We start from the raw sequence: 12292 nt of genomic DNA on the forward strand, positions 1-12292 counted from the left end.
TTATATCGTAGCTTTCTGAGAATGCTATTTCCTCTAGATCTGAAAACTTGTTGTGCAAGCTATGAGCATTCACGTAGAAAACCTTGAGTTTATTTCTAATAGATGCCTGCACATTTATTAGGTTAGCTAGTCTGCCCTGGCTTGGCAAGCAAGGACATTACTATTATTTTTTTTGTGAGGCAATCCCTCATTGTGCCATCCAGCAGGCAGCCAAAATGGGCGGTGCCTACCTGGCTGAGGTGCAAGCCATCACCTGAAAATAAGAGTAATCATAATGAAGATTATCCCAGGTGTTTACAAAGTCAATGTTCTCTTTGCTGCAGAGGTTGGCAAGGTGTCAACTGAGGCTGGTTGTCAGCCTGCATGTATGTGATGATGCCTGAAACAATAACTCTGTTAGATTTATCCTTATATGTTCTTATCATCTGCTGATACTTGTTGAGAAGCTCCTCTGATATGGTCCTCTGCATGTCATTGGTGTCAACGTGGATGACGTATGTAGTGTTGGTGGGCACTTGACTCATCACTTCTTCCATGGCAGTGATTACATCTTGAGCACTGCCCCCAGGAATACAAAAATGCTTCCTGGTTCTAGGAACCCTGCCACAAAATTCAGTTAGTTGATCCCACACAATGGAGTCTCCAACAAGCCTACCTTCTTCAGTGTCCTCATCATCTCCTGTATCTGAATGGATCTGGAAGCAGTTTTGACATGTAGTTATTGGTACGATCCTCCTCCTGGAGATCATGTTGTTCCTGACGATTCAAAAATCCTCCTGTGCGGGAACAGGAACATTAGTAGCATCAGGAACTCTCAGGGCAGGCAGAGAGGTGGCAGGTGCTGGTGTCGTTCCCACATTAAGCGAGACACTCTCTTGCAGCAATTCCACCTTGGTAATCAAGGCGTTGATCCTTTTATGCTCTGCCTTCAGGTCCTCCAACATCTCTCTTACCTGGCAAAATCTACAAACAAGATTTTTCTTGTCAGCAAAGACAGTTGGCCAAACATTCCAAAGCAACTTGTACAGGTCATCTGCAGTGCCATGGTAAATTTTCTGCTGGAATTTGTAGGGCTATTATTAGTGTAGGGAATTAAGAAATGTATCTGAGAAAGAAAGAACATTAATAATAAATAATAATAATAAAATAAAATAAAATTGATGTGAGATAAGGGGGAATTTAATGCTAGTTACCTGTAATTTAAAACAATGAACATTAAGTACCTGTTATGGCAGATAAAAATTAAATGACCTGAAATATAAACCAAAGTTGTTAATCACCTGTTATAAAAGCAGAAAACAGACAATGTTAATTTCTGTAATGAAAGTACTCTATTAATTTGTGGGAAATATTATTAGAGGATGTTTATCTGCAATCAAAAAAATAAATAAATAAATAAAAAAAATAAGTAAATAAAATAATAAAAATCTTAGAATTATCTGATATATATATATATATATATATATATATATATATATATATATATATATATATATATATATATATATATATATATATATATATATATATATATATATATATATATATATATATATATATATATTAATGTTCTGGAAGAAGTCAAGTAGTGATGGGAGGAGAGGTGGGGGAGGAATATCTACCAAGGCAAGTGGGGTTGGCAGATAGACAGTGCGAGAAGTTATGCCTGGGGAGGTCAATTAAAGAAGGGGGTTGAGTGAGGGGTGGCATCAGGTAGAGGGTTAGGGAGGGAAGGGGGACACGGCTGAACTCTATCCAATGGAAAGAATGTGAGTGGTGTTTACGTGTCCAATGGCTGGTCCTGTCCTATCTGCCAACCTACAGAGAATTAAAAAAATTAATGTTATGCAGCAAATAAATATAAATACAACAAAGACCAAGACAACTTAAGGGGTGAGGCAATTAGTGTAGATTCCCATGATGAAAGAGATGAAAGGCAAGCTCTGTGTAGTCTTATGAAGCTTACAGTTGCAGCACTATTCTTACTCAGTAACATAGCAGTGCCATCCCAGTGTCAGAACGGTGCACTCACAACACAGCACCTCTCACAGAGAGCTGGAACAATGCCTTCACAAAGTAGCACTGGTCTCACAAGCACTCCAAGACAGCTGCAGGGCAATGCAGAATACAAAGCACTAGCACTGAGACACAGAGAGCACCAACAATTAACACGCAGAGCACCAACAATTAACATGCAGAGCACCAACACTCAATATACAGCGCACCAACACTCCATTCTTGGAGACTTCAATGTTCACCACCAGCTTTGGCTTTCCTCTCCCTTCACTGACCATCCTGGTGAACTAGCCTTTAACTTTGCTATCCTCCATGATCTAGACCAATTGGTGCAACACCCTACTCGTATTCTTGACCATCTTGGAGATACGCCCAACATTCTTGACCTTTTCCTGACCTCTAATCCTTCTGCTTATGCTGTCACCCTTTCTTCTCCGCTGGGCTCCTCCGATCACAATCTCATATCTGTATCTTGTCCTATCACTCCAATCCCTCCTCAGGATCCCCCTAAGCGAAGGTGCCTCTAGTGTTTTGCCTCTGCTAGTTGGGGGGACCTGAGGAGGTATTTTGCTGATTTTCCTTGGAATAACTACAGCTTCCATGTCAGAGACCCATCTTTGTGTGCTGAGCACATAAAAGAGGTGATAGTGTCTGGCATGGAGGCGTACATTCCTCACTCTTTTTCTCGTCCTAAACCTTCTAAACCTTGGTTCAACACAGCTTGTTCTCGTGCGATACATGATAGAGAGGTGGCCCACAAAAGGTACTTAAGCCTTCCATCACCAGAATCTCATGCACTTTATATTTCTGCCCAGAACCATGCCAAGTCTGTTCTCCAACTAGCCAAAAACTCCTTCATTAACAGAAAGTGTCAAAACCTTTCAAGATCTAACTCCCCTCATGACTTCTGGCATCTAGCCAAAAATATCTCCAATAACTTTGCTTCTTCTTCTTTCCCTCCTTTATTTCAACCAGATGGCACCACTGCTATCACATCTATTTCTAAATTTAAACAGAGGTAGTGGCCTTGTCATGGAGGTGAGATGAAGAACACAGTCCAGCTGTCGAGATGTCAACAACACACTTGACATGTCACTGAACATGGCCACGTTTTCATTTTCAACATTTCCTTACATCATATTATGGTTTAAAATATGATATAGCACCCTTGCCTATAATACAGTGGTGTAAATCTTCAGGTGTATGGGTGAAGGAAATTTCAAAATTAATATGGGAGGCCTCACATTTGCATATAAGATGCAGGGTGATTTTTTAACCATTTCTATGAAGAAAGGTGTGTCTTATATGTCATCAAATACAGTAAATACAAAAGCAATTAGATGAAATAAACTAAAATTTAACCTCACCTGAGAAGAGTCAAGTGCCTACTAGGATGGTGCTGGGAAGGAAGGGGGAAGTGTTATTGTTGGGAAAGTCCTGCCACCCTGGCACTGCTCGTGAGCAGTTGTGACTTTATCTCCAGAGAAGTAAACAAGGGAAGTGTGTAGTGTCATGAGTCATTTTGGCTCATACAAGTTCTACCATGTGAGTTGCATTCCAAACAAAGGTCATATACCAAGCAATTTTTATCGGGTCCAAACAGAACGTGTACCAAGCCGGACTTGCTCCAAAGTGGATGTATACTAAAATACTACTGTACCAGTTTTTTGCTGAATTTCATGCACAGTAAAACCTTTATAACTCAAAATTTTATATAACACAACAAGGCAATGAAATATCCAGTAAAAAAATATATTTTAAAATAAAATAATGGAAAAAAACCGATCTTAGCAAGTTGCCGAGTTTTAACCACATTCTGTTGTCAATTTATGTTGTACAGTACAATAAAGAACAGTGCAGTGAATTTAAGTAATTGTATGTAACACAGTATTGTTGTGAAATGTGTTGTAACCCTGAATGCAGCAGTATATTACATAATGAAGAAAGGAATGAAGAAACAAAAAATGAAGCAACAAGAAATACAGAAAGAAGAGAAGAAAAGAAAGAAAAAAGAAAATAGAATAAATAAGAAGAGCAGAGAAATAACAAGCTGGTCCCCTCCAGAAAGGTAATTCACATCTTCACACCAGATATCCAGGACTAGGGAACCAGATAGCACAAACAAAAGGCCAGAACAACAAGAAGGGATCAGCACAAGATACCAAAGCCAAAAACAACACACATGAAGCAGGTCACTACTATAGGAAAAGAGGGTTAACATAGGATACTGTATCAAGAAGGCAGAGCTCAAACAGGAGAAAGGGGAAAGTAAACTACCAGGGAAAAAAGGTCAACCTATGGAAACATATCAGTGCCTACATACACTCTGCCTTGTACCTTGTCTTAACTTCTGATTGGCCAGAGGTAATCTGTGATTGGTCAAGTGTATTTTCTGAAGAGTCATATGTACTGTTTGATATGTCAAAAGGTCAATAAGTAGTGTGTCATTGGTTAGAGGTGCATGATTCACCATGCCTAAGGGGTGGTACATTAGAGCATGTAACAGTGAATAATTCAGTAGTAGACAGAGAGGCAGAGGTTCCAGTCCCAGACCAGAGAGGCTGAGATGAGATGGAGAAGCATATCTTGTTGCTTGTAAGTAGAGCTCAAAAGTTGTGTAATGCAGTCTAGGAAAATTATTTAATTGACTAAAGGAGGAAACTCATATGATTTATAGGATGTTTGTATTACTTTCATGTTTAGTTATAGGAAATTGTATATTGTGTTTCTATATACTGTGTATGATGTTGCTGACATGATCTATTAAATGAGAGTTCGTTTGGCGACTAAACTAAGTGGAAGACAAATTGCAAGTTGCTTCACGGAAACTGATTTTGTACTTAATTTTGATGAATTAAATATTGAAAATGACCAGTGTCTAATATCATCCTTGGCCCACCTCCATGATAATTATTTGGTGTTGCATGTAACACAGCAAGCACAATGACACATGTGACTGAGTCCTACACAACATCTATATCTTACCACAAGGCCTCTCTCTGCATGGACTACATGACTACAGCAGCCCCTTCACTGGTAAGTTTTGTTTTAAGCTTTTAGTGCTGCTGTGTAGTGCAGTGTTTTCAAAATTTTGACTGCTTATGCAAATGGGGGGAAGGGGAATGGGGGATTTACATAACTCAAAAAAGTTAATGACTTGGCAAGACTGGAGCCCTTATCATGCTTTTTTATGTAGGAGGGACACCAACCAAGGGAGAGAGGAAAAAAAACACTGATGCCAGTTCCTGAACAGGGTCCAAAGTGGCAGTCAAAAACTTAATGATAAGTGTCTTGAAACCTCCCTCTTGAAGGAATTGAAGTTATGGGAAAGTGGAAATACAGAAGCAGGCAGGGAGTTCCAGAGTTTACCAGAGAAAGGGATGAATGATTGGGAATACTGGTTAACTCTTGCATTAGAGAAGTGGACAGAACAGGGGTGAGAGAAAGAAGAAAATCTTGTGCAGCAAAGCCTTGGGAGGAAGGGATGCATACAGTTAGCAAGATCAGAAGAGCAGCTACCATGAAAATAGCAGTAGAAGATAGCTAGAGATGCAACATTGCGGCTATGAGAAAGAGGCTGAAGACAGTCAATTAGAGGAGAGGAGTTGAAGAGACGAAAAGCTTTTGATTCCACCCTGTCTAAAAGAGCAGTATGAATGGAACTCCCCAAACATGTGAAGTATACTCCATACATGGACGAATAAGGCCCTTGTACAGAGTTAGCAGCAGGTGGGGGGGGGGGTGAGAAAAACTGAAGATGTCTCAGAAGCTGTTTTAGCTAGAGATGAGATGTGAAGTTTCAGTTTAGATTATAAGAAAAGGACAGACCAAGGATGTTCAGTGTAGAAGAGGGGGACAGTTGAGTGTCACTGAAGAAGAGAGGATAGCTGTCTGGAAGGTTGTGTCGAGTTGATAGATAGAAGAATTGAGTTTTTGAGGCATTGAACGATACCAAGTTCACTCTGCCCCAATCAGAAATTTTAGAGAGATCAGAAGTCAAGCATTCTGTGGTTTCCTTGTGTGAACTGTTTACTTCTTGAAGGGTTGGACGTCTTTGAAAACACGTGGAAAAGTGCAAGGTGGTATCATCAGCGTAGGAGTGGATAGGACAAGGAGTTTGGTTTAGATCACTGATGAATAATAGGGAGAGTGGGTAACAGAACAGAACCCCGAGGAACACCACTGTTCAGAAGAACATTGACCATCTACCACAGCAACAATGGAATGGTCAGAAAGGAAACTTGAGAGTTATAAGTTTTGCTGTATTTCACTTTGAAGAACAGAAGATCTCAATACTGTTTTTTTCTTTCGATATTTTTTTTTTCAATTATCTTCAAGTTGGATTAAATTTAATTTAATTACAGTCAGTTACAGCAAGTAGGAGTCCAGAAGCCTTATTTTTGTACCACAGTATCATCTGGAATAAATAAGGTGTTTTCACATTTTATTTTTTTCCTACTGTGATTCCAACTGGCAGACATCTATCATAATTGTTACACTCACAGGTCTACTGATCTAGGGTTAAGAGCAGCACACTTCACTTTATCTGTTTATGTCCTTAAACACTTGACTTTGGCAAAATCCAAACCCACAAAACTCACCTCCATGAACACTACTGAGGATGTGTTTCCCTGGGAACTTGCCCGAGGTGCTGATAATGCTGTGAGGTCTGAAGCACAATGTTGTCTGGCTCTCATATCCAACATCTGTAGTTAACCTTGGTCTTTTATATGGTACTTGACCATTATTCTCATGGGACATCACCTGAGGTTACAAAGAAATGCATATGATGCATCTACATCAAACTGATCATAATTGAAGAATACAAGTGAAGCAGCAGTGGATGAGAAGTAAAATTATAACATGAATCTTGACATAAAGACACTCATATGAATGTAAAAAAATAAATAAAAAATATAAATAAATAAATAAATAAATAAATAAATAAATAAATAAAAATGATAAATAAATAATAATAATAATAATAATAATAATAATAATAATAATAATAATAATAATAATAATAATAATAATAAATATAATAATAATAATAAATAAATAAATAAATAGAAAAACAACTACACTCAAAACTATCCACTTCAGTACCGTGGAAATCTGTTCTCAGCATAAATATTATAGATTTAGCTTTAAGTATTATCTTTGGCTATGAATATAATGTATATTTATTGTTCATCTGATGAATAAATCTGCAGCTTGTATTGCACAACATCCTACAACAAAGGGAACATCAACATACTTGCACTTCATACTCTCTAGGTGACCCCCAATATTATAGATTTTTCCTTTGCATTTATCTACTGAACCATTTCACGATTTTTATCATTATTTTAAAAGGCTCCACACACACCTGCACATATCAACCTTCATCACCTAATGGTGGCTTACCAGGCTGCACAGTCCCTTGCCTCAAAGGCCTACATGGCTACATCTTAGAGACCATTTACCATTTTTCAGTTCAAAGTTTTACTGAAGTCATCCTCTGGAAACAGTCTACATTCAAATCTCAAGCTCCTTCCAACCAATTCCTCTTCACCACTTTCTAATGATGCCCAAATAACCCCAGCATCCTCAACACACCATCAGACTAATACACTTCATTCCCATCCCCTTACTGAGGCCACCTCCTTCCTCCAGTCTGCTGTTCACTCATACACTACATCCTCTTGAGCCAGAAAGGTTTGGCTAGCACACATTACACTCCTCATTGTCATCAAACCAATCACATCAATGCTTTCTCAAGATCCATCCATGAAAGTATCATAAACTTCTTTTAACTTTTATCATCATTCTTCAAATACTGCCTATGTGATTTTTTTTCCCCACACATGCCATCCTTTCTAAGCCCTCCTGCTCTTTGCCAATACTACTATGATTTTCTGCAGCCCTTTAATTACCAGCTTTTCATAGACCCTTCTAGCAATAATTGAGAAATTTGCAAATTAATCTTTATGATTCCCAGAATAATTTCTGCTACTTTTCGTCTTGAACACTGGATGGCATTTGTGCACTCCTGATACACTCCCCTATTCACATGCTACCTCTTGAGGTGAAAATAATAAAGAAACACACCCTTTTGTGTCTCCCAGAAGGTCCTGACAGAGCCATGGCGAAGATTCAACCTGCAAGATGAGTAACAGCATTAGAATGACTACAAATATACAGTTGCATAAATTTGTTAAGATGCGATAACTGAATATTTATAATTGATAGAAGACAAAAAATAAATCAAGAAATAATAGAAATACGTAGGGTAACACAAAAATACATGTGCAAATAATAGCAGAAGAAAAATGGGATGGTGGTTTGATAGCATACAGGAATAACTTAAAATGGCCAGGAAATCTACTGAAGTATCTATACATCTGTCTTCACACCAGACCGACATCTCCCACATAAAGTGGTTTACCTACAGAAAGATGTCTATATACCTATATGCACTTTCTTGTTCATAATCACATCTCCACATATCTCAACCTCTAGGTCTCTGAGGGAGACAGGATCAATCCTTGCCAACTACACTACACAAAGATCAGTTTTACAGCATCCTCAGCAACCTATGCACCAGGCCCCAGTAGGAGGATAATTACTCCCACTGACATCTCAAGCACTGGATCAGGGGGTGCTGTGAACTCATCAATCACCCAGCTGTGACCTCACTGAACATTTCCCTTTGTGTCTCCCAACACAAAGGGGCAGTCACAGCCTGCCTTCTGAAGACAACTCTCTTCCTTCACATAACTCTACATGCACTTGACACACGCACAACCTTGACTCAAAATTCAGAATTAAATATGGCAACTCCTAAACCAGCGTCAGAATCCCCACTTGGGGAGGGAACTGTAAATGTCCCCAGGTAGGACTGCTCTTCTGCTATCGACCCCAAGTGTCATGACACTTTCAACTTTTCATTCGTTAACTTCTGCAACATTTGTGGCCTTAGATCTCATTTTCAATCTGTGGAGCACCACCTCTCCTCTACTAAACCTCATCTTTTCCTCACCAAAACACAGGTGTCTGAGGCAACTGACTATAGCCCCTTCTCTGTTCCCTCTTACTTTCTCTATCCTTGTTTTCAATCCAAAGCTGGATGTTGTGTCTATGTGCACATTGGCTTATGCTCTTGTGTCTTCTGAATTTTCTACCATCTGGCTATGACTACAGAGTCACTCTCAAACTAAATTTATCTGTGTTGTGTACACTTCTTACCTAACTCATCTGACTATATAAAAATTCTCTGACTACAGTGATGCACATCCATTATGCAAAAGTATATTACACTATTCATCAGTTATGTGATCAAACCAAAAAAAAAAACAAATATGTAGTGCCGTAAATGCAATTCATAATGCTCACCAGAACCCAAGCTGCAGACCACGTGTCTGCCTCCTCCCTTACACACAGCTAGCTTTTCAGCTTTGCTGTACTCTTGTCAAAGGACAAAAAGGAAAGAAACAAAATTAAATGAAAACACCATTCTGTGGTGATCACTAAAAGAACCACCAGCCTCAGCCTCTGTTTGGTTGGTGAGGGAGATGTGGCAGACACCATGCTGTGAACTTATCATTAAACCCAGCTGTGACCTCACTGAACGTTTCCCTTTGTGTCTCACAACACAAGGGGGCAGTCACAACCTGCCCTCTAAAGACAACTCTCTTCCTCCTCACAAAACTACAAGCACCTAATAACACACACACCCTTCACCCCAAAATTTTAAAATCATCATGGCGACTCCTACACCAGCCTCGGAGTCCCCATCTGGGGAGGGGACCATAAATGTCCCCAGGTCAGACTGCCTCTCTGTCGACAACCCTAAGTGTCTTGACACCCCCCTCAACTTTTTCTTCATTAACTTCTGCAACATTTGTGGTCTAAGATCTAATTTTCAATCTGTAGAACACCTCTCCTCTTCTAAACCTCATCTTCTTTTCCTCACTGAAACTCAGGTGTCTGAGGCAACTGACAGTAGCTCCTTTTCTGTTCCCTCCTACTTTATCTATCCTCATTTTCGATCCAAAGCTGGATGCTGCGTTTATGTGCGCAATGACTTAACCTGCTCTCGTGCCCACGCTCTTGAATCTTCCGAGTTTTCCACCATCTGGCTACGACTACAGAGTCACTCTCATACTAAATTTATCTGTGCTGTATACCTCTCTCCTAACTCCTCTGACTATAAGAAATTCTTTGACTACTTAACTTCCAAAGTGGAGCACATTCTGACCCTCTTCCCTTTTGCAGAGATCTCCATTCTTGGAGACTTCAATGTTCACCACCAGCTTTGGCTTTCCTCTCCCTTCACTGACCATCCTGGTGAACTAGCCTACAACTTTGCTATCCTCCATGACCTAGAGCAATTGGTGCAACACCCTACTCGTATTCCTGACCGTCTTGGAGATACGCCCAACATTCTTGACCTTTTCCTGACCTCTAATCCTTCTGCTTATGCTGTCACCCTTTCTTCTCTGTTGGGCTCCTCCGATCACAATCTCATATCTTTATCTTGTCCTATCACTCCAATCCCTCCTCAGGATCCCCCTAAGCGAAGGTGCCTCTGGCGTTTTGCCTCTGCTAGTTGGGGGGACCTGAGGAGGTATTTTGCTGATTTTCCTTGGAATGACTACTGCTTCCGTGTCAGAGACCCGTCTTTGTGTGCTGAGCGCATAACAGAGGTGATAGTGTCTGGCATGGAGGCGTACATTCCTCATTCTTTTTCTCGTCCTAAACCTTCTAAACCTTGGTTTAACACAGCTTGTTCTCATGCTATACATGATAGAGAGGTGGCCCACAAAAGGTACTTAAGCCTTCCATCACCAGAATCTCATGCACTTTATATTTCTGCCCGGAACCATGCCAAGTCTGTTCTCCAACTAGCCAAAAACTCTTTCATTAACAGAAAATGTCAAAACCTTTCAAGATCTAACTCCCCTCGTGATTTCTGGCATCTAGCCAAAAATATCTCCAATAACTTTGCTTCTTCTACTTTCCCTCCTCTACTTCAACCAGATGGCACCACTGCTATCACATCTATTTCTAAAGCTGAACTCTTTGCTCAAACCTTTGCTAAAAACACTACCTTGGACGATTCTGGGCTTGTTCCTCCCTCTCCTCCACCCTCTGACTACTTCATGCCACCTATTAAAATTCTTTGCAATGATGTTTTCCATGCCCTCGCTGGCCTAAACCCTCGGAAGGCTTACGGACCTGATGGGGTCCCACCTATTGTTCTCTGAAACTGTGCCTCCATGTTTGCACCTTGCCTTGTCAAACTCTTTCAGCTCTGTCTGTCAACATCTACCTTTCCTTCTTGCTGGAAGTTTGCCTACATTCAACCTGTTCCTAAAAAGGGTGACTGCTCTAATCCCTCAAACTACCGTCCTATTGCTTTAATTTCCTGCTTATCTAGAGTTTTTGAATTTATCCTCAACAGGAAGATTCTTAAACATCTATCATTTCACAACCTTCTATCTGATCGCCAGTATGGGTTCGTCAAGGCCGCTCTACTGGTGATCTTCTGGCTTTCCTTACTGAGTCTCAGTCATCCTCTTTTAGGGATTTTGGTGAAACTTTTGCTGTTGCCTTAGACATATCAAAAGCCTTTGATAGAGTCTGGCACAAAGCTTTGATTTCCAAACTACCCTCCTACGGTTTCTATCCTTCTCTCTGTAACTTCATCTCAAGTTTCCTTTCTGACCGTTCTATTGCTGCTGTGGTAGACGGTCACTGTTCTTCTCCTAAATCTATTAACAGTGGTGTTCCTCAGGGTTCTGTCCTGTCACCCACTCTCTTCTTATTATTCACTAATGATCTTCTAAACCAAACTTCTTCTCCTATCCACTCCTACGCTGATGATACCACCCTGCACTTTTCCACGTCTTTTCATAGACGTCCAACCCTTCAGGAAGTAAACATTTCACGCAGGGAAGCCACAGAATGCCTGACTTCTGATCTTTCTAAAATTTCTGATTGGGGCAGAGCAAACTTGGTATTGTTCAATGCCTCAAAAACTCAATTCCTCCATCTATCAACTCGACACACCCTTCCAGACAACTATCCCCTCTTCTTCAATGACACTCAACTGTCACCCTCTTCTACACTAAATATCCTCGGTCTGTCCTTTACTTATAATCTGAACTGGAAACTTCACATCTCATCTCTAGCTAAAACAGCTTCTATGAAGTTAGGTGTTCTGAGATGTCTCCACCAGTTTTTCTCACCCCTACAGCTGCTAACTCTGTACAAGGGCCTTATCCGTCCATGT

General features: G+C 40.2%; 1 protein-coding gene across 2 annotated transcripts in view; it reads right to left on the minus strand.

Moving 5' to 3' along the window:
• Window positions 1–12292, minus strand: part of LOC135109037 (uncharacterized) — a 57868-nt gene that overhangs the window by 7845 nt on the left and 37731 nt on the right. Inside the window, exons 8-10 of one of the 2 annotated variants that reach the window (XM_064020024.1) lie at window positions 8107–8156; window positions 6618–6780; window positions 6265–6433 (exon numbers count right to left, since the gene is read on the minus strand). In XM_064020024.1, coding sequence (XP_063876094.1) covers window positions 6767–6780; window positions 8107–8156 — 64 coding nt within the window. In that variant the 3' untranslated portion in view covers window positions 6265–6433; window positions 6618–6766. Of the gene's footprint in view, window positions 1–6264; window positions 6434–6617; window positions 6781–8106; window positions 8157–12292 lie in introns of those variants that run through there. The other variant, XM_064020023.1, reaches the window with a different exon arrangement.

This window comes from Scylla paramamosain, chromosome 18 (assembly GCF_035594125.1).
Source record: "Scylla paramamosain isolate STU-SP2022 chromosome 18, ASM3559412v1, whole genome shotgun sequence".
NCBI classification, from domain to species: domain Eukaryota; kingdom Metazoa; phylum Arthropoda; class Malacostraca; order Decapoda; family Portunidae; genus Scylla; species Scylla paramamosain.